This window comes from Lasioglossum baleicum, chromosome 1 (assembly GCF_051020765.1).
Source record: "Lasioglossum baleicum chromosome 1, iyLasBale1, whole genome shotgun sequence".
NCBI classification, from domain to species: domain Eukaryota; kingdom Metazoa; phylum Arthropoda; class Insecta; order Hymenoptera; family Halictidae; genus Lasioglossum; species Lasioglossum baleicum.
In genome coordinates, this window is record NC_134929.1 from 12,879,607 (window position 1) to 12,905,619 (window position 26,013).

General features: G+C 44.2%; 1 protein-coding gene across 6 annotated transcripts in view; it reads left to right on the plus strand.

Moving 5' to 3' along the window:
• Exd (PBX homeobox extradenticle) overlaps positions 1-26,013 on the plus strand; it is a 68,383-nt gene that overhangs the window by 27,024 nt on the left and 15,346 nt on the right. For 4 of the 6 annotated variants that reach the window (XM_076430816.1, XM_076430796.1, XM_076430826.1 and 1 more), the window contains 5 exons: positions 12,831-13,084; positions 19,799-19,989; positions 20,381-20,516; positions 21,355-21,451; positions 23,854-24,041. In XM_076430816.1, coding sequence (XP_076286931.1) covers positions 12,831-13,084; positions 19,799-19,989; positions 20,381-20,516; positions 21,355-21,451; positions 23,854-24,041 — 866 coding nt within the window. The remainder of the gene's footprint in view (positions 1-12,830; positions 13,085-19,798; positions 19,990-20,380; positions 20,517-21,354; positions 21,452-23,853; positions 24,042-26,013) is intronic. The other 2 variants (XM_076430806.1, XM_076430836.1) reach the window with 2 other exon arrangements.

A 26,013-nucleotide genomic window follows, 5' to 3' on the forward strand; every position in this document is an offset into this window, starting at 1 on the left:
GTTATAGAGTGATTACGCGTTCTAGAACCGCGAGGCTGGTCGGCTTTAGGTCCGCGGTGGGTGTGCTATAGTTGGTCTCTTGTCAGGTTCGTTTAATCGATTACCGGTTCCGTTGTGTTCCGCGGCGGGGAGGCTCTCTCGCGTATTTTCACACCCGCGACAACGTTTCCGTGCTTTTCATCGCGATCACCGCCCTCGACGCACACCGGCAGCCATGCTTTTTCTCGAGCTGTTTACACCGGATACCTTGTTATCGCGGCTAGCTAGCTAGGTGGTCGTTTGTTCGTTTGTTTTATCAAGCCTAGAACTGGGAACATCGCTCGGGAAAACGATAATTCCACGCTTTTTCCAACCCCCACCCTTCCGGAACGATGTGTCCGGTGTGTATATCGTATGGAAAAAAAGAAGGAGAACGAAGAGAGAGAAAGAAAGAAAGAAACGGGCAGATATTATGGGGGTAGAGGGCGAAACAAGAGCAAAGAGTAATGGGCCTCGCTAGACAGAATACGGTCCTGACCATGCGTGCACACGGGCCTCTGTGTTTCTACCCTTACGGAGCAGAGCGTGTACCGCGACAGAGGGTGGGACGGGGTGTACACATTCGGTACACCTGTGCTGTATATTGCGGAAAAGCCGGACTTGCCAGGCAATAAGAATTTCTTTCTCGATCCGCTTGCGACCGTTCTCTCTCTCTCTCTCCCTCCCTTTTTTCACTGCTTTTCTCTTTAGTCTTGCAACGTTTTATTAATACTTCTTCCGGCCCCCTCTTCGGCTCCTTGTAGCCGATGCTCTCTCGGCTCTTCATGCTTCTTATTACCGCGTTGAACGATGTTTTATCTAGATGCTCCCTTTATAAAAATCATGATGAGGCATTTAATACACGTTCGAACGTTATATAAATAAACATTTATGTAGATATCGAGCACAACAATTAAATAATAAATCGCGTACGGCTAGCCACTCGCTAACTGACCGCTAGGAACGCCCCGTGCGTGACTTGCACGCTTCGCTCCGCCTCGAATATGTCCCCACCACCGCTGCAAGCTGCCTTACGGTGGGTAGAGATCTCGCAGCCCCAAAAACTAAGGGTTATCGAGCAGACCGCCGGTAAAAAGAGTTCGCCAGCAAAAGAGCGGGCGGAATCTCGCGGAACGAGCTGATAAATTTCGATGGCTGGTAACGAGGGGGCGGCAGGGGTCCGCGAGGGTGGGCTCTCGCCGTTGCTCGTTAACTCGTCGCGAATATCTTCGGTCGTTATTAAGCTATTAAAAAGTCTAGTTATCGTTGTCGCGGCGTACACAGGAGAGACAAGTTCTCGAGGGTTCCCGAGCAGGAATGCCACTTCAATAACGAAGCCGAAGCGGAGTCGAGGGGCTTAATTTGCCTCGAGACGCCGCGCCATGTACGTTCTTCCTACCGAGTGCTTCCCGTACATACATATATCTGCGAGCACAGTGGATGCTTCTCCCTGGCTCACACTCGCTTCCTCTTTCCCTTTGCACGTGTGTGTGCGTGCTTAGTAAGACAGAGAGACAGAGAAGCTGGCTACGCGATACCTCGGCTACGTGTGCACGGTTGCACGTAGAGTACATAGCACGGCCAGACCATTTTGCAGCATTCCTGCCATTCTAACATCCGCGTTTCATTAAAAGATCTTGCCCGACCTCTTGGCGGAGGCGCGCGCGCGCACACTGAAACACGCGGCCCGGGCCGCACACACCGGGAAAAGGTGTTCGTTCGAGAGCTCAGACGTCGTCCTCTTCTCTCTCTCTCTCTCTCTCTCTCTCTCTCTCTCTCTCTCTCTGTTCGTTGTGCTCGCTCAGTCTCTTGGAACGAGAGAGAAACGGCGAGAACGCGAGGAACGAGGAGAACCGCCACGTAAGCGAGCACCGATTCCCTCGCTCGAGATATTCTTGCACCGTGTAATCTCTTTGCTTGAATATATTGACGCCGGCGCCCCTTTTTTCCTTTCCCCCTCGAAAAACCCAGAGCAAACAGGAAAACGGGGACCGGGCTGCGTCCAGCTTACAGTTTATGCGCCGATCGCTGACCTTCTGCAAACGAACAACGTACCCGCAAACCAGCAAAGTAATAGAAATGTCAGGGGTTGTCTTGGTGGACGGAGTATTACACGAACTAATTATTGCTACACCTCATATGCACATACGAATTCATCAAAATTTCATTGGATCAGCCTTATACTTTCTTATTACATTGCTTAACACCATCCTGTGTCTTCTTCTCCCTTTACGAGAATCGGTAAAAGTAGATGCCCTCGATCGTTTCCCGTTCGACGTCCCGATGCTAATTTTCTCATCGCACCTCGCGCACTTTCCAGCTGGTCATGGTGTATTTATCGTGACCGTACCTTCGCGCACGCGACTCATGAGCGAAACAGATGTAATCCTGGACCGGTTGCGTCGCTTTTACGACACTCGGTTAACGCTTAATCGAGATCCGGGGGCATTAGGCGGGTCTCGCCGCAGGATGCCCGAAAGCTATAGCTCCTTTCGGTGACTTTATGGGGTGCGGATATGGCGGAACTGTCACGACGAGTCGAAGGATAAGATTTTCGAAGGGCGCGCGCCATTGGTGGAGAGGGGATGGTATATAGGGGATGGGGATGTTAGGAGACAGCGGAAGCGTGCAGACGCGAACGCAGCACTGACGGTAATGCGGCATAATACCCCGTAAGGGGGTTAAGAGTAATTCCTGTCGGCCAGGGGGTCGTCCCTTTCGACGTTTACGACGTGTTTTACGCGATCAAAGCGAGCCGTAACAATTATTGGACGATTTCGCGGCCGTAAAATTTTATTCGACCCCCACGGCCACCGCCGACGCGCTCTTCCACCCTCTTTTCTTCCGCAACCGACGCGCCGCGACACTACGGAGGGGATGTGATCTTCCACGACTCTGGCAAAACTATCCCTTCTTTCCCTCTCTTGCACGGTGGTCAGGAATCGCGGAAAAATGCATGAAATTCGCCGCGGAACACTCTCCTACTTGTTACCAAAGGACGTCTCTGTTCAACCAGTGGATTAACGAAACATATTACGTGTAACACAAACGATGTTCAATCAACGACTGATAAATTTTCCAAACAAAACGCTCCCTCATGCACACTCATTTTTCTTTGTTTCCTTCAACCAATCACTTCATACATTTTGCCTCTCACTCATTATGTTTCTTTCTCGTTCTCACCAAACACATCTACACAGTCTCAATGACGAAAATCGTCTCATAACACTAGCTGCAAGATGCTTCAGCCAATTTCCGCGTGACACATCACTAGACTGTGCAGCTCTTTATACAAAATAAACATTTTCTTCGTTAACCCGTTGTACTCGAATTTCTCTTTTATGGAATGCATTTATTCACAGCACACTTGAACATTCAGCAATTGTTTAAACACGAAGAAGACATTTTTCTTGGTTCCGCGAGGCACGGTGCAACGGGAGACAAACACGAACGTGGGTGACTGAAAAAAGGGCGGTCGGGCGAAAAATTTATGTCTTAATTAAAATCGTTCCGCCCCGGTAACGAGAAGCCGGAGGCAACGGATGGACCGAGGTGAAACTCTCTTGCGTTGAAGTCGACGGCTCATCCTCTTCGGGGTTGCAACAATCCGGCCTTTCGAAACAAAATTGCTTGGCCATACCCTCGTCAAATTTTTTTCGAATGCTGCACGCGTCCCTTCTTGATACTATCGTAACAATACATATTTTCTTATGGACGTGTGTTCTCTTGATTTAGGGGGGAAACTTGCCCCCCAAAGTTGAGGATGGGAAACCCATCTTTATAAAATGTACGATTTCGTATTAAAACACGATAAGGAGGAAGTACACTGCACAACATGCTTGTACACTAGACAGAAACATACTGGATTGTCAAGAATTAATACGAGAGGTAGCAAAAGATTCATACTAACTCATATCAACCACTAAAATAAGGATAGTACAAGCAATACGTCCGAGAAGGTTCAGGGGCTTTCGAACTGTGCCATCTACAAGAAACTTTTCGCGCAAATTCCCGGAAACCGTTGTGATTAACACACGATGGGTCGATCCTCCGAGTTGCTCGCCGCGTGTACAATGCGAAGAAGTAATGTGGGTGCTCGCAAAGAGCACTTCTTTGTGTCCAGACGGCCTTGACGGTGATTGTGGACACCCGGTGTACGTTGGTGCACCTTTCGTTCGCGTTCCGGAGCTTTTGATTTACGATTGTTGGGAAAGCCGCGTGGCGGAGAGAGATTCGAGCGCCCGTTCGCGCCGGAAGTCGCTTGGAGGGAAGGAAGAAAATAATAAAAGCGACGAGCGAGCAAGGGATCGAGCGAGCGGAGCGAAGGCACGCCGAAGATATGGTCGAGCGAATTCGACGCGCGGAACTCGAAGAGGAAACGACGCGACGTCTCGATAAGGGCGAAAGGAAGGGACCAAGGGGGAGAGAGAGAGAGACAGAGAGATTTCTGTGTCTTGGAAAAACATCGAGCATGGTCAGAGTGTACAGCGCGCGAGAAACCGTTCGCGCAGGATTACTTTCGGGAAACGGAAGCCGGGAATTGCCAAAGCGCGAAAGAAATCGCGGAAAAGTTCTGGCTGGCGAGAGTAGAACGAGAAACGGGGCGTCCAGACCGGATGCTCGGCGCACCGGCTCGTCTGCGACATCCGAGACGTTCGCGATGTCCGTGTATTGTCCTTGCGGACGTTCAAAACTCGCCGATATTTCTCGCCGCTCGGTTTACATTACAATGCGCGGCCCCGTCGCGTCGGATTAAAATAAATATTTCACCCTCACCTCTCGCTCTCCTTCTATTTATTTCTCGCTGTTTCTCTCTGCTCCTCGTTTTTCCCGCGGATTACGTCGAGCAATTCGAGATTGCGTATCGCGGAGCGAACGTGACGCGGCTCGCTGCGTGCAATTTTTAAAAACCGGTTCCAGCCCGGTTGCATTTGCATTCGCTTTTACGGCGTCGTTTTTCCGCGCGGCCAAATTCGAGCTAAATAATATTCCCGAGCAACGACGGTTCTGCTAACTCCAAGGACTCCGGACGATACACGCGATTTCTTTTAACTTTGCTTCGCCGATCTTCGAATAAAAAGTGCACTGGCAGCTTTATGATTAGACTGCGGATCTTTCTCTAGTTTAGAGGTTTCATTAAGTTGCAAGGAACGTGTAGATTGTCCTAAACATTTTTGTCGAAAACTCATAAAATCCGCAATCTAATAGTTATTTAGTGTAGGTGGCAGTATAACGTTATATATCTAATGAACGATATTTTAATTTCATCGTAAAAGAAGATTAATCGTTGAGGACGGTTTCCTGTTGAAATCGTGCATTTTCGGGAGCAACGATTATTCGCAACGCGCGTCGCTCGTAACCGAGCGAAACACGATATCAACAGCGCGGAACAGCTCGTCTCGATTTCTTTCGTAAATCAAAGGAGGCCCGGATATTCTTACGGCTCGGTGTCGATATCAGATCCCTGGGGTAATGCTCCTCGGCCCGTCTCCTTCCGTTGGCCTCTCTTTCGCACCCCCTCCTCGAGCAACCCCTCCGATCCCGCCGACAGGATTCACCCTCGAATTAAAAGAGCAGCCATTCCCGCTGCTGCCTGCCGGAGCTCTGCCAGCTTGCCAGCTACCCTCCCGTCCTCCTCTTTCTCTTTTCAATCCCCTGACACCCTCTTCTCGTCCCGCATCTGGACCTCGTCCGCGAGATGCTACCCTGGCCCGGAATCCCGAGGGTGCGACAGCAGGATGACGAACAAAATTGAATGGATTTTGGGAATCGCGTCCTTCTGGGATGGAATGGATCCTTGATCTACCTGGCCTCGATGACGGTCCCTGAAATCGATCATCCGGACCGGTTCGATTATTTCCGCTCTGTTGTGTTACGCTCTTTAGCGGAAGACGGATTTTGATTCTGCTCAAATTCGTGCACCATTGTATTTTTCATCTGGTATTGTCTTCCTCTAAAATGAGCGTGCAGGATCAAAGTACAGGGTGTGTAAAAAGTAATGGTCATCCGTCCTAGAGGTGAATCTGCACCTCGGTGGACATTTGTAAAAGAAACTTGCCGGAAAATTGTTTATATCAAAGAAAATTGTTGTTTGAAGAGAAAAAGTTTGAAAGAAACTATATGTCGCAAAAAAATAGTTATTGAGATGTAAGCTGTTAAAGTTTTCGCAAAATTAGATTGTGTGGAGTTATATGTATTGACAAAAGCCTGATTGACAAAATCGTGTGCGTGCCTGAAGACAAACGAAATTTAAAGGGACATTCGTCGCTATTCAAATGATAAATTTGAAACTAAACACTACACAACACACTTCTTGGAAACGATTTCTTTTGTTTCAATCCATCATTTCACGCGGAAATCGCATTAAGATCGCAGAACTATTTTGATAATGGTCGCAGTAACTTCTTCTCGTTCACTGTCACGACTTTGGAAAGTGTTCTATAGTGTTTAGTGACTGTGTAGAAGCGTGGTGTTTTCTGCTTCGGAAATTGGCTTCGAATGACAGGCACCGTTATTCGGACGTATTCGCATGAGTAAATAATAGTGTGCTGTGGATTCGACCAGAGGAACAGAAGATTCTCAAAAATTTGTAAGTACCGCGTTGATGTAAAAAATTCTTTTACAAATGTCCGCCGATACAGAGGTGTAGATTCGCCTCTAGTACGGATGATCATTACTTTTTATGCACCCTGTACATAAATTAGAGTTCTGAAAAATATTTTTCTTTTTCGGATTAGTCCCGTGGATCGTACGATATTACAGTTTCAGCATTCCTCCACCCTTCGCTACCGTGAGCGCGTTTCAACGCGAGGACGCCGATGAATACTTGAATATTTTGTAATTGAACCAGTCGAACAACAAATAGCATCGAAACCGTAGGCGGCAGCAGCTGAATTTGACTTTCGGTGTTCAGATTAGACTTAATTTAAAAGTCATAGTCAAAGAACACCTGTGAATACGTCGAGATACGTAGTTGAGTCCGAGCAAAACAAATTTAGCTCCCCTACTACAACATACCAAAACACAAAATTTCCCTGCTGATGCTTCGGTGATTTATAAAATTTTATGCATTCTATTCGGCCAGTTTCGTACAGCTCGTCTAGTTTCGAGATTCTTTCGAAAAGTATTGTCGCAGGATGTTTCCGGAAGTGCGTGCGATCGAATGGTATTCGAAAAAATCAATTTTCCGAGTGGCCGGAACTAGAGAAGCCTTTAAGTCGCGAGGAAAACGCGCTCGATACGGTTTTCAGCCCCGCGGTGATGCTTTCCCGCTCCTCCAGCTCCGTCGCAACGCTTGTATCTGCCTCCATCCTGTTCGTGACTCTTTCTATTCCCCCCGTACGGTCCTCTCGTTCTGTTTTCCTACGGTGAAAAGCGGGTAGCAGCCGACAACCCTTTGTTACCGTGCCTTATCTTAATTGCTTTCACGGGTTCCCGTTTAGATCAATACACACCAGCGACGTTCTACCGCCGCCGCTGTTGCCATACCACCACCCCTCGACTCTCTTCACCCCCTCTGCAACCCAGCTCGCGAATCTAAATTATCCTAAGGGTTGTTTCGACCAGGGATTTTCGATTTTCTCCTAGCGCGTTCCCCTTCTTTCCGTACGCGCGAAACCCTCGTGTCTGACGCCACTCTGGACTTCTAAATATTTGCGCAGCATGGCCCGAAATTGCCACAGGTATATGTTTAAAGAGGAGATTGAAGGGCTTGTACATGTGCTTTCAACCCTTTCCACTTGAAGCTGCTTGAACTCGAGCTACTGAACACTTTCTACGATATGAAAATATGTACATCGATATTCTTAACGTGTTTTAATCCTCTTAAAAAATATGTAAATGTACGAAATGTCTAGCGGTGAGATTGTTTTAAATTGTGATATAATTTCTAGCGACGCTTCTGTGTCGCCGTCACAAGATCAATACTATACTTTTTGAATATGTATCTATTTCCCCTATAAAACAAAATAATGCATCGAAGAGCTGAACATAAGAATCAAATTTTTAAGGTAAAAGCTAATCTAAAGTTAACCGTTATGATGGCGGGCAGATTCTCCTGGATGTATCGACGTCGCCGAACCTAACAGACCAGCGTTCACTATAACCGCATAAAACAGCCCTCTTCAGTTTCCCCGTGTCCCGATATTGTTCCACGCGAGATTGACGCAACCAGGAGCATCGGGGGTTGATTGTGGCTTCCTTATGGCAGAAATTTTGCCTCGGCGAACACGGTGAGTGAAGTGGGGAGTACGGAGGAGGGGAGCAGAGTAGCGAATTAGTCGTGCAATTAGCTTGATCTTCAACGGGGTGTCATATTAACGCAGTTTCGCCCGTTAACGACCCTCGAAAACGACGAGCGTTACGTTGTCGCCGCGGCTCGTATACATTCGTATAGCCGGTGTTTCGCAGTGTGAAACTTCACGTTGTGACGGATACTCGACCGACAGGAAGCCGGGCCGGTTCGAGAGAAAGAGGGAAACAGGAAGGAGAGAGCTGGTAGCCTTCGGTGCAACGCGAACAGAAAACCAGAGAGAGAGAGAGAGAGAGACAGAGAGAAGGCTAGAATGTACAGAGCCAGCAGACCGTCTCAGTCGTAAAATGTTAACTGCTAGTAAAACTGAGTTTACGTGCTTGTAAGGACCCCCCCAGGAGGTTAGCAGACCCTGTGCCACAGCGACACGGTTCCAAAGGCCTCCCCTTACCCCTTAATGGCCAGATTATTGCCCGTAAGCCACCCCCGATTACTTTCTTCCGCTCGATACCCGAAAATAATTTCGAGGAGCTTCATTCCGCGGGCACGCGACCGTCCCCCCGCGCAACGGACAACCCCCGAAATTCTGTTTCGAACAAACCTCCCTCTCTCTCACTCTTTCTCTCTCGACGATATCATCCCCCATCCCTCGAACGAATAAACGAAAGCACCGTGGATGGCTCACGGGCCTTTAACTTTCAATGGAACAACTTCTTCCGGCCGGCATCGCCGTAAACGTACGTTTTATTTCACGGCCGAACGACGCGCACCAAGCTCTTTCATTTTTAATTATTCGGCGAACTTCGCGCTCTCCCCCGAACTTTTAACGATACACACCCTCACCCCCTACATGGCTGTTAACCCTTCTCTTTATGCCTCGCTCGCCCCGATCGTTCGATTCTTTTCGGAAATGCGTTGCTCGATGCTGCACCTTCGTTTCAGGCGATTTCTACCGGTTTCGATCGAGTACCCCTTGAAATGAAATGACTCTTTTAAAATTCGTCCAAATGGCTTCAGTATTTCTTGTGGAGCTACTGCAGGATAATAGGTGATGTACACAAATTTTGTTTTCACGAATGCGTCTGTGTTGAATCGTACAGAAAATAAAATAGTAGAAGTACACGATGTAAGAAAAAGCACGGTTCCGAGGGTTTGTCTTAGATCAAGGCTTTACTGTATTCCAAAATCTCGCGAAAAGTTGCTTCACCCGCGAGAGAAGTTAGCGAATTTAGTTGTTCCGGTGAATCTGAAAGTTTCGCGACCGTACGGCTGCACTGACAGCATCGGGAGCTGCTTCTTCGAAGAAACGGTTCCCCAGCGATCGACTCTGCGTCTTCACCCTTCCTCCACCATCCCCAGGGTGGTTCTCGAACCCCTTTTGCTCCATGGCTGCGACCCTAATTGTTACACTTCGTATAAATGCATTAGTTCCGCGCATTCGTTTCACGGTCCCGCGGATCCCGGGCGAACTTTCCGCCCCCGTCTCTCGAGACTTCTCCTCTTTTTTTTCCTCTCTCGGAGGCGCGGCCAGCAGCGTGGAGAAAAGTTCTAACGAATTTAAATTACGGCTCGAATAACCGCAAACTTAATTAATTCAACGCTCAAATCTCAGCCGAGGGATGCGTGCGGGTTCCAAGCACGATGTCGGACCATTTAACAAACTGCCGCGCGTTAGAATCCAACGAGACTTTTAACGGGCCGCTTCAATTCATCGCGCGAATATGATACTCTCGGCTATCAGTTTTTTTCTTCCGAATCGACCGAAGCATGGGAAGTGTGCTACGAACAACCCCAATCTTGTGGTTTGACAACGCTTCGACGCGCCGAAGATGAACATAAAATTCATTACCCTTAGCAACCTCAATTTCTGAGGAGATTTGTAATTTCAAGAATTTTTTATGGGCCGCTAGTGAAAGTTACAGAGGCGAGTCTTGCGTAGAGAACGATCCTGTGGACTTTGCCAAATACAATGATATTTTTGTTATAACATTGTGAACCTTTGGACGTGTTCAAATAATGTTTAAAGAGGAGAGAGGGAGGGAGAAATTTTCAGAGGTGCAGGGCGCCAATGTTCTCGAACATTTCTCAATTTTTTTTTTTTAAATTGAAGGTCTCAGGCAAAATTAACGTGCTCCGTGCGATAGAACTAGCCTTCTTTCACAGTCGTGCAACAGGGAAATTCACACTTAACACTTCGAGTCAACTTTCCAAGTGAAAATGTTGAGATCCAATAATTTCATTCCGAAAAGGAAAAATTATTCTAGTGCACATCAAAATGCTTATACGCAGCAGATTGAGATAACGAAGTGCAGAGGGTTAAAATTCCAATCGTATACAAAGTCCGGCTGATGAATTGATGAACAGACAATGCGGTTACGACAGTATCGTATGAGAATGGTGTGCCGTTTATCGAAACGCAAAATTGCCGTCGGACTGTGTACATAATCGGCGCTCCCCCAGGAAGCATAACTTCGCTCGAGTTTTCCCGCGCTCGCCGGCCCGTGCACATGTTGGTTTTCCCCACACGTTCACGCGGAGGGTGAAAACTGTCGAAGAACGGGGCGGAGGGGGTTGGCTGCATCTTTTCTCCTCGGCGAGGAACTGTCACGCAGGCCCGCGGAAAAACGGAAGAAGAAGGGAGGAGAAAGAAAGAAAGGAACATGGAGAGAGACCCTCGGTGTCTGCGGTTTTATGGGTCGTCCAGCTTCATCATGCGCCGTAAAACTACAATAAAACCACTGTTACTCCGCCGGAGAAACCACCCCCGCTCCAAAACCACTGCGTGCATCGGTCCTTAAGACAAAGCGAAAGGGTCCTAGACCGGGGATGCTGATCCGGGAGGGTACGCCGAAGCAAAATTGATTCTTTTACGATCGGTAAACGCGCGACTTTCTCCCTCACCCCTTTACCATTGTGCGGCGGAACTCGCAGCTCCCCGAAAAATTGCTGTCGCGATTTTTGCGAACCGTTTCGCACACTGGGGAAATTGGCAGGAAAAGTTCGAAAAAACTATTGTAGCGTTATGCATGGGCTCAAGATCATAATATAGTACGTCGTTTTAATTCATCTTAACGCCAGCTAGAATATTATGATCAAATCAAACATGCATTTTAATATTTAAAAAATCAGAATGATCATTATCTTCTGTCGAAAAAGAATCTTTTTCGATATTTTGTATGTAGAAGTTTGTGGATGTATAAACCCTTAAAAGATCGTGATAATGGAGTCCTTCCACCGAAATTATCTGAGGCGCACTGGGAACATACAGTTACTTGAATTAACGGCGTTGGTAAGGTGGGAAAATGTATCGTAAGTGGTCTCACAGACCCCAGGAAAACATATATTGTATTATAGAAATAAATACCTTTTTCATAAATATAAGATTAGGTATTGCTTAAGAGGCTTGTAATTTATCAGAGTGAAAACGCTGTGATCCACGAAATTAAATTTTTATTATTCAAAAATACTTAACAACTGTCACGCTTTGTTACAATGTTACAATCAATCTAAAATCCCTGGGGTCTGTGAGACCCAACCTAACTAACGCCGGGTTAATATTCGGACGCTCTAAAAAAGACGATAACTTTTTAAATATTGTACTATACGGTTTTTTGGGAAGCTAGAGCAATTAGTTTACTAAAGGATGTGAAAAGAAATCTTTTCAAAAATTGCAATTCATTGGAATTGTAAAAAAAAGTACTAAAAGTTGCATTTTACCACTTTTTGATGTAGGCCTATATTGAAAATTTAAAAAATACATTTTGTAGATCTGTGTGAATTAAACATATTCTGAAAATTTCGTCAAAATCAAAGATGGTAATAATTGCAGATTTTCAGATGTAAGTAAGAATTCTTACATCTTTCAATGCCTGTCGTTTTTTCCTGCATCAACCGATTTCGATGAAACTTTCACAGTGCATATAATTGATGCAGACCTACAAAACGTACTTTTTAAATGTTCAATATAGGCCCACATAAAAAAGTTATAAAATGCAACTTTTTGTATTTTTTCTACAATTCCGATCAATTGCTATTTTTGAAAAAAAATTTTCTCATACCCTGTAGTAAACTAATTGCTCTAGCATGTAATCTAGCTCAAATCGTATAGTACAATATTAAAAAAGTTATCGTACTTTTTAGAGCGTCCGAATATTAATTCGAGTAACTGTAACTAAAACCTTGGAAATGTATACAAATTTTATTATTTTCTCAAGGTAACAAAAAAAGTTTACTACAACTAAATATTACAATATTATACTGTATTAATAATATATTGTAAAGACAATATATAATTTTTATGCAAAAATTGTATTTATCGTAAGATATAGGAGCTACATTAAGATATAGGAGTTAAACATTTATTTCTTTTCATGATAATTTTATCGAGTTGAAAACAATACGAGCATCTTTAAACTCCCCAAATGTTTTTACTGTTCTATAAGTTGATTTTACTGATTTTTGTCATAAATCTATTTCCAATAGTACAAATGTAGTCGTTCGATATAATGGTGTCCCATTGAAATCGAGAACTAACAGGGATTATGTTTTCTGGTTGTTGCAGTGCTGTCGTTAAGGAACACTCAAGAAGAGGAGCCGCAGGACCCACAGCTAATGAGGCTGGACAACATGTTGATCGCAGAGGGTGTAGCCGGACCAGAGAAGGGTGGTGGTGCGGGAGCTGCAGCATCCGCTTCGGCGGCTGCAGCGGCTGGACCGCCTGGACAACCTGACAACGCGATCGAGCACTCGGACTACAGAGCCAAGCTGGCGCAGATCAGACAGATCTACCACCAGGAGCTAGAGAAATACGAACAGGTTCGTCCCAGAATTTCTCTTCGCTCCTCAAAACTACCCTTTCAATGTACTCTCTCCTTGACGATGTATTCCGGTTGTCAAAAACATTTTTGCATGAATCTTCCGGAATTTTTTACAGAAAAACTGTTGAATATTTTGCACTGAGATTGTTCACACATGTTTATTGATATCTAAAGTACACGTGTGATTTTTTCAAGTAAACATAATCAAAACATGGGGCGACGGTTGCTAAGATTTTGGTTTCTCTGCTGATCGGAAGCAGAAAAATGCTGTTCATTAATCAGTATGAATACAGTTATGGTCTCAACCAAAAGAAATGAAAAATCTTGATTATGTACAAAATGGCAATATTTTGAATTACCGATTTTTTCGATATTTTTCGGCGTTTACATTGATGGATTTAAAAAATTTCGGTTTACGTGATAACAGGATATGCGCTGAAGATACTCTGAATAATTCAAGTCACAATTGGTCGACCAGAGACCAATAATAACCCAGTTCAATTTTGACGGAGAAGTATGTCATCGGTCGCAAGCGGATTAAAGTACAGGCTTGCGAACGGGGGCAAAACGTTTTCGAATAGTCTCCGGTAATCGAATCGAAGCGGCGGTTTTTCGCATGCGGTGTTCTCGTGTCCCGGGGATTTTTTCCTCGTTTCGCGTTCGAGCCTCGAGGCGGTCCGATAAGAGACCAGTTTAGGTTCGCGGTTCCGACAGAGAGAGAAAGAGAGGGAGAGAGAGCTCGCGTCTCTCGGCTCGCCGATTTGCGTGCTAATGAACCGAGCTCCTGTTAAGTAAAATCTCGCGTGTCGGTCTGTATCGCGGCCTGCGGATCTCTTTAACAAGGCCCTGCTCCCCGCGGGCTATTTGTTGGAAACTCGACGAAATTCTGAAAACTCTTCTCGCTTCCCGCTGATTCCACAAAACCGTCGAAAAAGTTTGCTCATTGCACTGTGATTCATTTTTGCGGCCTGTAGTGTACAATTTCTTTGTCGATCTAAGTCTTCTAGAAAAAGCAGAAGGGATCGCTCTCGTTCCTCAAAAAAATCTGAGATCGTTTGGTTCAATTTCAAGGAAGCTCGTTGACACAATTTGTAAAATCGGACAGTTCGTATGCAACAACCTGATAGAATTTTACAACAGTTTAAAGGTTAACACTCGCTACAAAACAGCACTCGTAAATAAAGAACGTCAATTGATCCGGTCCGCAATGTGTCATTAAATACTGACTCGGCACTATGAGGCAAGGGGTTAGAGATCGTTGGAATCGTTCATAATCATAGTCAGCACCGTTATCGATCAGCATGGTACCTGGCCCGGGTCCCAGGCTGCTTTGCATTCACAGTTTCGTTGTTTTCATCGCGGGGATTCGGCGTCCGGCGCATTCAATTGGCCGCTCATTAATATGCGCGCGCGATTGAAACAAAAAGCCAGCCCTCCTCCCTTTTGCTACAGCGACTCACTTATCAATGGTACAAGCGTCGTTCGTTTCAACGGTCGCGTGTTCCCTTCCGAGTACTTTGGAACCAAACGCGGCTGCCATGCGTAAATACGAAATCACTCTCGCCACGCAAGAATGAGAGAGCCGTGGAAAGAGAAAATGAGAGGGAGAGAGAGAAGATTGAATTGCCACACCCGTTTCGACCCCATATTTCACCGGGTGTCAGCGGTCTTGATGTTTCCCCGCAGCGCATACGCACACCCTCGCTTTGAGGTCCACCTCGTGCACCGTGCACACACGGATGCGTGCTCGGAACTCTTTGCAGTTTGCAGTTCGCGCGTATCGAGCAGAGAGCGCAGTCCCGCGGACCGAGATGTATGCGTTCGCGTGCTGCACCGACGCTCTATGCAGTTGCCCCAGCAGTTGACGCCCTATCGATAAACCCGGCCATTAACAAGTTTTAACCCCGTTCTTTCCTGCGAACCGACCCGCGTAACCGAGTGCACTTTGATTTCCTACGGATGTGCACTCGATCGACACTGTCCCGATCGCGTCGCATTCCGATGCGATTTTCCACCCTTTGACGACTCCATCGGCTCCGCAGTTTCTTCGAAACACGCTCATTAGGGTGGCTCTTATTGACTTATGTCGAAAATTTTCTATTAATTATTTGGGACAATCCTGGGGGCGGCGGTGCTGTAAAATAAATTCAAAATTCGAAAATAAGAGCCACCCTAATGCTCATTCATGCTTTGTGTACAGCCAGTCTCATAATTGATGGAACACACGGTTAGTCAGAATAACTTTTTCATAAAAGGGTTTCTGTTTTCCTGCCAAGCTAGATCGATTAGTTTTACTAGTCAACCGAGATTTTGGTTAAATTGCGTTTAGTCTGAATTACGAATAGAATATTAAGAGTTGCTTTTCACAACTTCTTCATTTGGACATGTAACGAAAATTTACAAATTGTGTTTTGTAGACTACGAGTTTGATACATGCTGAAAATATCATCGAAATTGATTAATTGGTTTGCGAGCTATAAAATCGTGAAGAACCTGTAATATTTCCATTTATGAGAAAGTTATTGGAGTTTAAAGTGTGTGCCATCAATTGTGGACTGTATCTTACACCTCGATCTATAATTTTATTAGAGCGACATCAAGAGGTTAGGGTTAGGGTTGCTTTTTTCCATGGAACGCGTCGATGGGAATCGGAGGGGGTAGTTTTTCCCCGCAGAATGTTCCCTTCTTTCTTCATTCACTCGGATCAGTCATTCGTGTAGCCAGCACCATTGTTATTTAAATGATCAACGTACTTTAGTACATATAAAAGACTTATATATATTTTTTATAATGATTCACAATTTTATTAGTGTGTAAGAGAAGCAACGTTCAAACCACATGGTCATTTTCTGGTATAAAAAGGGGTAATTTTTTCCCTCCCTCTTCTCGTCGGTCATTCGTTGGAACCAGCCACTCGTATAGACAGCACAATTGTTTATTTACTTTAAAAAGCCTTCGAATCAGTCGCACGTTATTCAATATACAGGGTGAGGCAGTAACTATAGCCATCTACAATAACTCCGAAAGTATAATAGTAGCAGAAAAGTTTCCGAAATAAAAGATGCATGAGCCAACAGGGGCTGTAATATGGCGTTAATCGTTTTTTCCTATGTGAAGTCGCTACAGAGATGTGAAGATCCCCTTCATTTTTTTAAATGGAATGAGGTATTTTTAATACACCAATCGATGCAATTGGACATTCGTTACAAAAAAAGTACTAACCTATGTATGTCGAAAAGTTAGTAATTCAGGAGATATTTCAATTTAAATAATTCTAAAACACCATTACTGTCGTACTAAGTCATTAGCGTTTATTTACTAGTGTAACGTGTAGCTGAACTACTAACTTTTCGACATACATAGGTTAGTACTTTTTTATAACGAATGTCCAAAAAAAATACCTCATTCCATTTAAAAAAATGAAGGTGACCTTCACATCTCTGTAGCGACTTCACCTAGGAAAAAACAATTAACGCCATATTACAGCCCCTGTTGTCCCATGTATCTTTTGTTTCGAACACTTTTCTGCTACTATCATACATACTTTTGCAGTTATTGTATAATAATGCTGGTAGTCTATCATGAAATTCAACACTAATTGCCATAAATGAACGCAATATTTTCAAGTATAGAAAAGGTCATCACACTTTTCGACAACAACCTGTCAGGTTGTAACATAAATTCATTCAGTAGCAAATATAAATTAACAGTTCAGTCATGGCACCATGACATGACTTGCTGTGAATGCACATAACAGCGATTAAAAAGAATATATAACTCCATGCTTCGTTAACGAATAAAAAGGGATACACAACCGATCACATTTACGTAACGATCCACTGTAATTTGATTAGACGAAGGGTTGACGATCAAGCATAAACACGGTTTCTTTCACGGAAGAGTATAATTTCTTCCGGTTCCCTTCTACTTTCTCATTCACTCTGATCAGTCGTTCGTACAGATAGCGCGATTGTTATTTAAATGAACACACGTTCTCTAGACATAGGAGGGTTGGGGGTAGCCGAGTTTTTGGCGCTTGGGGGTGGTGCACGGGCTCTGTGTTTCGGGGGAATATATCGCCACGCTTAAAAGTAACGATATTACCGGGTGATATCGTCGCGGCCAAAAGTTTTATCATAACCGAAATTTACTATTGAAACTCGCGGCTCGGTGCAGCTCGCGGTCTAAAGAGAGAGAGAGGGAGGAGCGGCGAGGAGAGGAGAGGAGCGAGTCACTGCATTAGGGTGAACGTCTGCCTGGCTATGCAAAATGGCGTGACAAGTACGAGAATAGAACCGCGCCGAGTTTTACGAGATCGCGTGATCACCGCCAGCAAACATCGTCTGGCATGAATTTTACTGGTGCATGCCCGCCTTTATTTCGTCCGATTCGCAGTCCAGATTTCAACCGGCTCGGCCAGCAGCAGCTTGTATATCTGCTCAAAACTCAGTTCCCGATCGCCTACATTTTTCTACACCGTCACCCTCTTGTCCCGTTATAACCCGAAAACTTTTTGCAATTTCCGTTTCCTCGCCCGGTCGCTGCAAAATTTCTCGGATACGGGTGATACTTTCGTGAAGCTCTCCTTTCAAATAGTTGAATTCTCCGTGGACAAGGATTTGTTGAAACACTAAGAATATTTTTCTCAGAGAACTAGATCATGTAGGATGAAACTAACGACCGAGCCAGCTTAAGGGAAGTGGAAGGGATACTAGATTTTTTTAAGATCATGTACTCGCCGTGTTCTTAGATCGAATACTTACTGTAGAAAGTATTCTAGGTCGGAAAAAATGTCTGATTTTGGCGTTAAAATAGTTCCGAGTGCAAAGGGTTACGGTTGACAGACCTAGAACGATGTCCTTGCCTGCTCGCGAACAAATCGCCGCGTTTTAACGCTGTTTCGCGTAAGATCGTCGTGTGTTGTGGTAACCGCAGTATAACCGCGGTTCAGGTATATTTAGCGGCGCGCAGGTTGGAATTTCGATAACGTTCGCGGCCAGGAACCCACCTCCCGACTCTTGCTATACGTCCATGGAATACGCGGGCAAGTATTAATAGACCGAACCGCAGTAAAATTAGAGGCGCCGCGAGGAAACTCATTTCGGAGTTCCGGATTAACGACCGCCGACACTTGTTGGCTGCGTCCTTCCGATAGACTCGTCGTTGACATGTTGCAAAATTGATAGCTTTCTTCGATAGTTCTACATTTCCGGGCGATGCGCCTGAATTTTTGGAATAGGTGAAGCTAGAAAATGCTTTTGTGAGTATTTCGTCGAAGAAAGAATTTTTTGGAGACGTGTTTGTTTCAACGTTGATCATCGGAGAAAGAATCTTCTTCTAGTACTTCCACTGTCAAAATCTTCTGTATTCAGGTGCAGTGCAAAACGGGCACGGTTATCTTGAGAAACAAGTCGGTAGCCGGTATCTGCCGCGTTTGTTTCGGCGATAATTTAAAAATTGGAGAAAACAAGGACGCAAGGGGGACATAATTCTCTATGGGTTTTCCATCCAATCCACCTACTCGAGATCGTCTCCAGCCCCTCGGCCGCGGCTGGAATGAAGCTGATCCACCACCACCACCATCCTCCTCGGATCCTTGTGTGTATATGTATGCTTGCTGCGAGGACAGCGAAAGAAAGAGAGAGACAGAGAGAATAGAATGGAAGAGAGCGAAGAGAAACGGGGTAGGATGGAAGAAAGACGAGGAGGGTATCGGGGGATGGCGGCAGAGTGGAATCCATTTCGAAATTGCGAGCCACCCTGTCCGACCTCTCCCCTACCGACCTCTCTTCCTTCTAGCGCCTTCCCTCAGGAAAATCCACCCTCCTGCACCCTCCTTCTCTCTCTCTCTTCTTCTCTAGTCCCTACTTCGCTCCCTCCGGAAGGTAGCGTGCTCGCCTCGAATACTGATATCGAGCAAAGTCCTTTTCCCTTAAACCGAGCAGCCAGCAGGAATAATGCATTATACGTACGCGTCTTTCGTCTCGTTTCCCCGCCCCCCTGCTTTCTCTCCCTTTCCCTCTATATCGTCGCCCTATCCCTTCGTTCACCTTTTTCGAGTTTCGTCGACCTTCTCCTCGCCACGGTATCGTTCCGCCAAAAATGTCGATGATCAGCAACTTCGAGGCATCGTCATCCTCTCGCTACTCTAGCTGCGATCCTTTATCGAAACTGAGAGGACACCCTCTACCAAGCTCTCTGTCTTCGCCATTCATTTTCCACGGGGATTTTTCTAGACTAGACTTCCAATTTGGTGTACAAACCGAAATTTTACACTTCCTTGTTCTCTGATTTGTTCTGGACAAATTGCGCCGAGGCTGGTCTGCTCTAGCTTGGGAGCGGAGACTGTGATGTTTAATCTTCTGTGACTCTCTGAAAAATAATTGGAGAATGGTCTACCAAGGTTCATTTTAAAGGGAGAACACTCTATCAGTTTTATAGTACTTCTATTGCTCTTTTATTTAGGGATGTCTTCGCAAGAAAAATTTTTAAAATAAATGAGTAGTCCTAATTCGAAAGCTTGAACAGAGGAGAATCTAGTCTGTCGGATGAACACGGGTCCACGATTGCTCAGGGTGGCTCGTTCACTCCGGAAAACGTGGATCTCGGTCCAAACAGGCTCCTATCTTCCCGGTCTTAGTCGAAGGGAGTCCAGAGGGTGGGAAACGGGGGAAAAATGACGACGCTGAAGTGGATTTCCGTTTCATTTCAGGCGTGTAACGAGTTCACGACCCACGTAATGAATCTGCTGAGGGAACAGAGCCGCACCAGGCCGATCACGCCGAAGGAGATCGAGAGGATGGTCCAGATCATTCACAAGAAGTTCTCGAGTATTCAGATGCAGCTGAAACAATCAACATGCGAAGCCGTCATGATCCTAAGGAGTCGATTCCTGGACGCGAGGTCTGTACTCCAAAAATCCTTCACTTTCACAATTTGGTCTGCTCCAACTATAAAAGTTACACAATTGTTCTTTTTTTTTTTACATAGAATGATTCTGTAGACTCTCCCACGCATAACATAATATTAGTTAAAAACATTATCGATTTCTGTTTCTAACATTATCAAAGGCCGTAAAAGATAGTTATAATTCAGATTTTGTTTCGCCCGGACCAACCTGTTTGAAATTGCCATTGCTTTTAGAAACTATTCTTAAAGAATGACTAGTTGTGGATCATACATTTTTAAGAACTATTTAAAAGCTCCCGGCGACGTGTTAATGCTTCCCTGACTAGCGAAACTGAGATTCTCCGTTTCCGCTGGCTATAAAACGGTGCGCGGAACTTTGTTGCAGGCGTAAGAGACGGAACTTCAGCAAACAGGCCTCCGAAATCCTGAACGAATACTTTTATTCGCACCTCAGTAATCCTTACCCGAGCGAGGAGGCCAAGGAAGAGCTCGCGCGAAAGTGCGGTATCACCGTGAGTCAGGTAAACGAACGAGCGAAGCGTTTTCTATGTCTTCTGTGTATCTTCTAGATTCGAATTCACACTCGCCGGAATTGACTGGCAGCTACCCTGTGCCAGGATATGCGCTGAGAAACCCTTTTAGTAACATTACTCCTGAAACATTTAACAATATTAGAAGAGCTGCAAATTATTACAGAGAAATTATCAATCTTTGCACTGAAAAGCAACTCCTGAAAATCGAGACTTTTCTCTTCTATACGAGCACCGGAATAGAGCAGTGCGATTTTTCCACGATGTTCGACAATTCCTCAGTAGCAATTTAACGATTCTTCAATTTTTTGGAGTAGTGTATATTAACGCTAAATTTACCATAGTCGGACAATTAATCAGTTTTAGATTTTTTTTACAATTATTGGAATTATAAAGATGCGCTCACAGGTATCAATTTAATTGATTTCTTTATTCAATCATATATACAGGATGAGTAACCTAAGACAAGCCATCTGTATAACGTCTCCATTTTTCAAGATGAAAGAAATGTTTCAGATGAATGTCGTTTGGTTTCGAGGGGTAGATTTAAGGATCGACATAGATTTTTTTTAATGGAACTACTATTTCAAAAAATGTAGAAGTTATTCAAGTGCTTGTCTTAGGCGATTTACCCTGTACATTGTAATAAGTAACACAAAATCTAAATAAATTGAATCTTGTTATTTTTATAAGACAATACAATACAATAGTTTAGCGTTAAAAAGCTGAACAACGTAGAAGAATATAGTTTAGAAATAGATTTTCGATAAAATCAGTAGAGGATGATCACAGGTTCGTCTTCTCTGACTTCGAATATGTTGGTTCGCAGGTTTCCAATTGGTTCGGCAACAAGAGGATACGCTACAAGAAAAACATAGGTAAAGCACAGGAGGAGGCGAACTTGTACGCAGCCAAAAAGGCAGCTGGTAAGTTCCGTCCTTCGCCAAATGAGCGACGGGTGTTCCTTGATGAGTTCGTTTCGATAAATTAGAACCAGAGAAAAAGCTAAGACATATCTCGGCGGCTAGGACTTTTCGATCGAATCCGAACGGCTAAAACTCGACGATTCAATTCGCGAAATTTTATACGGTACTAGCGAGGCGTTGCTGATGAAAGAACTATCGCTTCCGACCACCTTCTGTCTCCCCTGCAGAACAAAACTAAAAAGTTACTCGATCCTTTAACGCTGGAAAAATAGAACAATATCAAAACTGTAGACGTACTGTAATTTAGAAGACGTGCTTTTGAAAGAAACGTGTTTAAACCTGGCATCGAAACAAATAGTCACCCTTTCATTTTAGAAATTTGTTCTTCTAAAGATCTGTTGAAAAATCTAGATCTTACTCTATTAAAAAGTTTTTTTTATAAAATCCTGTTAAAAGTTCCTATGGAATTTTCAGGGAAAGAAATGTTATTCGTAGGGCTTCTTTAAAAAAGTGTTCTTATGAATTAGATAGTTTAGAAACTCTTCTAATTTAGGATAAAGTTCCATAGAGACAAGATTTGTATCTACATTAGATAGTAAACAGAGCAAACATGTTCATTCGAAACATCAATGTGCCTGTAATAATTATTAATATTGTCGCAGTACTATTGATTGAAGAGTAGATAGATATTTATCATTTGTTACAATAATGGAGGACTTCTTAACGCAGTAGAAGAAAAAATACCTCTTTCTCTTACAAAGAATAAGATTTCGTTTTAAAATAGTTGCATATTCCGTGCTTTAAATAGGACCCACTAAAAAGCTCGATAATTCTTTCGATCCCTGGTTTAAACTCGCTGGAAAGTTGAGACTCGGCAAACCGGCGACTCTGTTATCTTTGCAAATTAGCCGTTTCGACGACGCAACTTCGCCGAAAGTCGGGACAAAGAAATCGACGTGTTCAGCAAAAGAGTGTCCTCGGAGTAAAAGACAATTGTCGATGGACGACGCGTGTCGTGTTTCGTGTCCCCTGTATTTACCGTGGCGCGCATTCTCGCGGAAATTAGGAGAAAAATGCCGGGTTGGTTTTCTCGGGGAAATTCCTGGCATTCGCAGGACTCGTGGCTCGCAATTACGCGCACTTCCCTTAACTACCGGAGGCGTCTCTTTATTTTCGAGAGAAAGAGAGAGAGAGAGTGAGAGAAAGAGAGAGTGAGAGAAAGAGCGCCGCTCCAGCGAGATATTTTTAACTTACCAATTGCACGGAAAGAGAAAGGGAGAGCGAGAGAGAGAGAGAGAGACAAAGAGAGACAGGAAGGCCGTGCGACGAAAAGACGAGGGATGCGTTTCTTCTTCTGTGTTCTCGCGTTTCTTTCGACGCCCTTTTCAGTTTGCTGCCCTTTCCTCAGCCACGCTTCCGGTGCACGCGGCCCTCCCGTAATTAAACAAACGGAATTCCAACCCTCTCGAGGATTACGATTCTCCCTGTTGTCGAAAGAAAAATTTCTCGCGACGCGCCGGCTAATCGCCAGCTACGTTGACATAACTCGAAAAGTATTCGTACTCCTTCGAAAAGAATTGAGAACAAAAATCTATCACAATCGATCAACGATACATTTGCCAGTCTTGATAACCAGTGGCGTGATCAAACCTTCAAGAACCTCATCTCTCAGATTGTTAACCCTTTTGCCAAGCACTTCTCAATATACACGAGGTTTAACGACGAGTAGACCAAAACATTTTTTACCTGAAATTGACCGTGTTTTTCGAAAATTTCTTCCATTTGTGACGCTCACAATCTCGTAATTTAAGACAAGTGTGAAGATACGTTGCATTTAATCAAATATTTCAACGGGGTCGATAAGCATTGAAACAAATGGTGGTAGCGAAATTGTTCAAGCGCAAGGGGTTAATTTTTTGGGGTTCAAATCGACATCCACGTTCACTACTAGCGTCACACATGCGTGACGACCACGATTTTATATATTTCGCGAGAAGAATATAAAATTAATTCAGTGCACATTGTTCTGTGAAACTATTACTTGTAGCAGAATATTCTGACAATATTTTTATTCAAGCTTCATAAGACGATAGTTTAATAGAGAGTGTGTGTGTTAATAAACATCGTCGAGCTTTTGTCACCAAATCTTCGAATGATTTTAGCGCGAAGCAACGCACGGTGAAAGGGTTAATGGAACCTGTTTGAAAATTTAGTGACCGACTCAGGCCGCCACTGGTTACAGATAGGGACGCAGTGCGATAGAACCAGCGAGAGAAGGAGGGAGAGAGCGAGGAAAAGAGGTATAGAGAGGCCAGAGAGACAGACGGAATGTATCGGTGTCAGGCGGAAGAACTTAAAAGACGCACCCTCGAATTTTGTATGCACCGCGATTGTTTCTACAGCAGCTTTTGCAGGAGCGTCGCCGTACAGTATGGGCGGTGCCAGCCAGGGTACCCCGACGCCGATGATGTCGCCGGCGCCGCCAGGTGGGCCCCAAGACATGGCCGGTTATGGCATGGGCATAAACGGTAGCGATTATGGCTCGCAACCGTACAACGACGGCTCGATGGGCTACGATCCTATGCACCAGGTAATTAACAAACGATCATCTATCTCGCCACCTGAATAGTTTCTTTGAGAATTTTTTTTTTATTTTATTTTATTCACCCCGTAGTCGGCGTCAATTGCCTCGCTTTCTTCGATATTATACATATTTATATATATCTACGTACATACAGTCGTATACACAGTCGGTCACGAAGGTACAACGCATCCGATGAATTTCTAATATTTGAAGAAACTGTTGCGCATTTTATGAACGTTGATGCACCAGTTACTTCAGTCTCGTTGCATTTGTAGTCCTACGTAAGAGTATTCTGGGTCTGTGCAGACCTAACCTCACTACACACCAACTGTGAAAATCACTGACCTCTAAACACACATAACTTTTGAACCAGCGGATTCCTAAGAGTAAAACTTGGATTCTCGGCATTTGCTCATCATAGCATGCAGGATTATATGAAAAATAGTTAAAAATATCTGGTCTTTTCGGTGAAGTTCAGCCTGAACTTTACATCGTATACAGAGGGTTCAAAATTTTGAACATACTCCCAGAGAGTGTTTGCCAGAAGTAAGAATAAATTAGTATTACTTGGTTACCCACTGTCGAGAGACAATATTCATCTTTGCAAACTTGATTGTCATGTTGATTACCCATGTGCTATCTGTTCGTACATCTACGTACGTTTCTCTTCTCGTTTCATCAAGGTGAACGAATTTATTCATAAGCCTTTCCCCACAAATTTTTAGCTCGTCTACAAACGATTAAGGTAGCTTCAAGTCTTGAAGAGACTCACCATTATTCAGTTCACTTTACTCCATCCTGCAAGAAACAGAGTTGCAATTGACTACTGGTGAGAGCCATGAGTAATACTGTAGATTTGATGCATTTATGAATAAATTAAAAATGGGAAGGTGCACTTTGAAAGAGTAGAAGGATTAAACGACTTTAATTTCATGCAGTTCATATAGGAAATTTACAATTTGCATAAGGATCCGCAACCTATGGATTAACACTCAATATCTCTTAAAAGTATCATCGTTCTGTGGGGAATGTCTAGTTTTAGAGTGGAACTTGAAGCAACGAATGGTCCATAAAACGTTCAAAACCTTCGCGTTCTCGTCTGAAATATTCAAAACTCGTCGGATGCACTTCCATGACCGACTGTGTGTATACATATACGTGCCCACCCCCTTTTGCATTCTCTGAGCATGTGCTAGATTCTCTTCTGATAACGCTTGTTCCCCCGCCGGAGTTCGAGGGACCATCCTTGGCTCGAATGAATGGAAAGAGACGAATTCGAAAGTTGTCGAACGCAAAAGAAAAAAAAAACAAAACAAAAAAAAACGAAAAGTACTTACATTTGTATACTCGATTGACGAAAGAACTCTGTCGCAGCAAGCACACATTTATACGATTTCCATCCATTTTCAAGCCGGTGTTCATCTCCGTAAATGCATGCGCATCTCACCGCATATTCACACATCTTGCGAGACTGGACGTTTGGATAGAAGGGAGCGAAAGGGAGAGAGAGAATCAGAGAGAATCGGAGAGTGGATAGTGGTGGAGGAGAGGAGAGGATGGTGCGCGGTGTCTGTGAAATTGCGTTTGCACGAGCGCTCGTGTACACGGTGATACTAACAATAAGTGTCTATCGATGAGATCTTGAGAAAAAATTGCACTTCCGCAAGCACTATTACATTTCAAAATTGATTGTTGCAAAAATTATACGTGGAAATTAGAAAAGTTTATTTCTGAAATCGGAGAGTGTCATTCACGATTGATATTATTAGTAGACAATATTTATTATGCATAAGGATCTGCAAGATCAAGCATAGAGATCGAGTGAATTAAATCTTCTTATTAAAACATGTACGATACTAAACAATCGCACAGAAATAAGTCAGTCAAACGATTCAGTCAATGTTCAGTCGGATCATTTAGAAAAATCTTTTCATGAAGACATATATCAGGCTAAAAATTGCAGAGTTCGAACAATTTT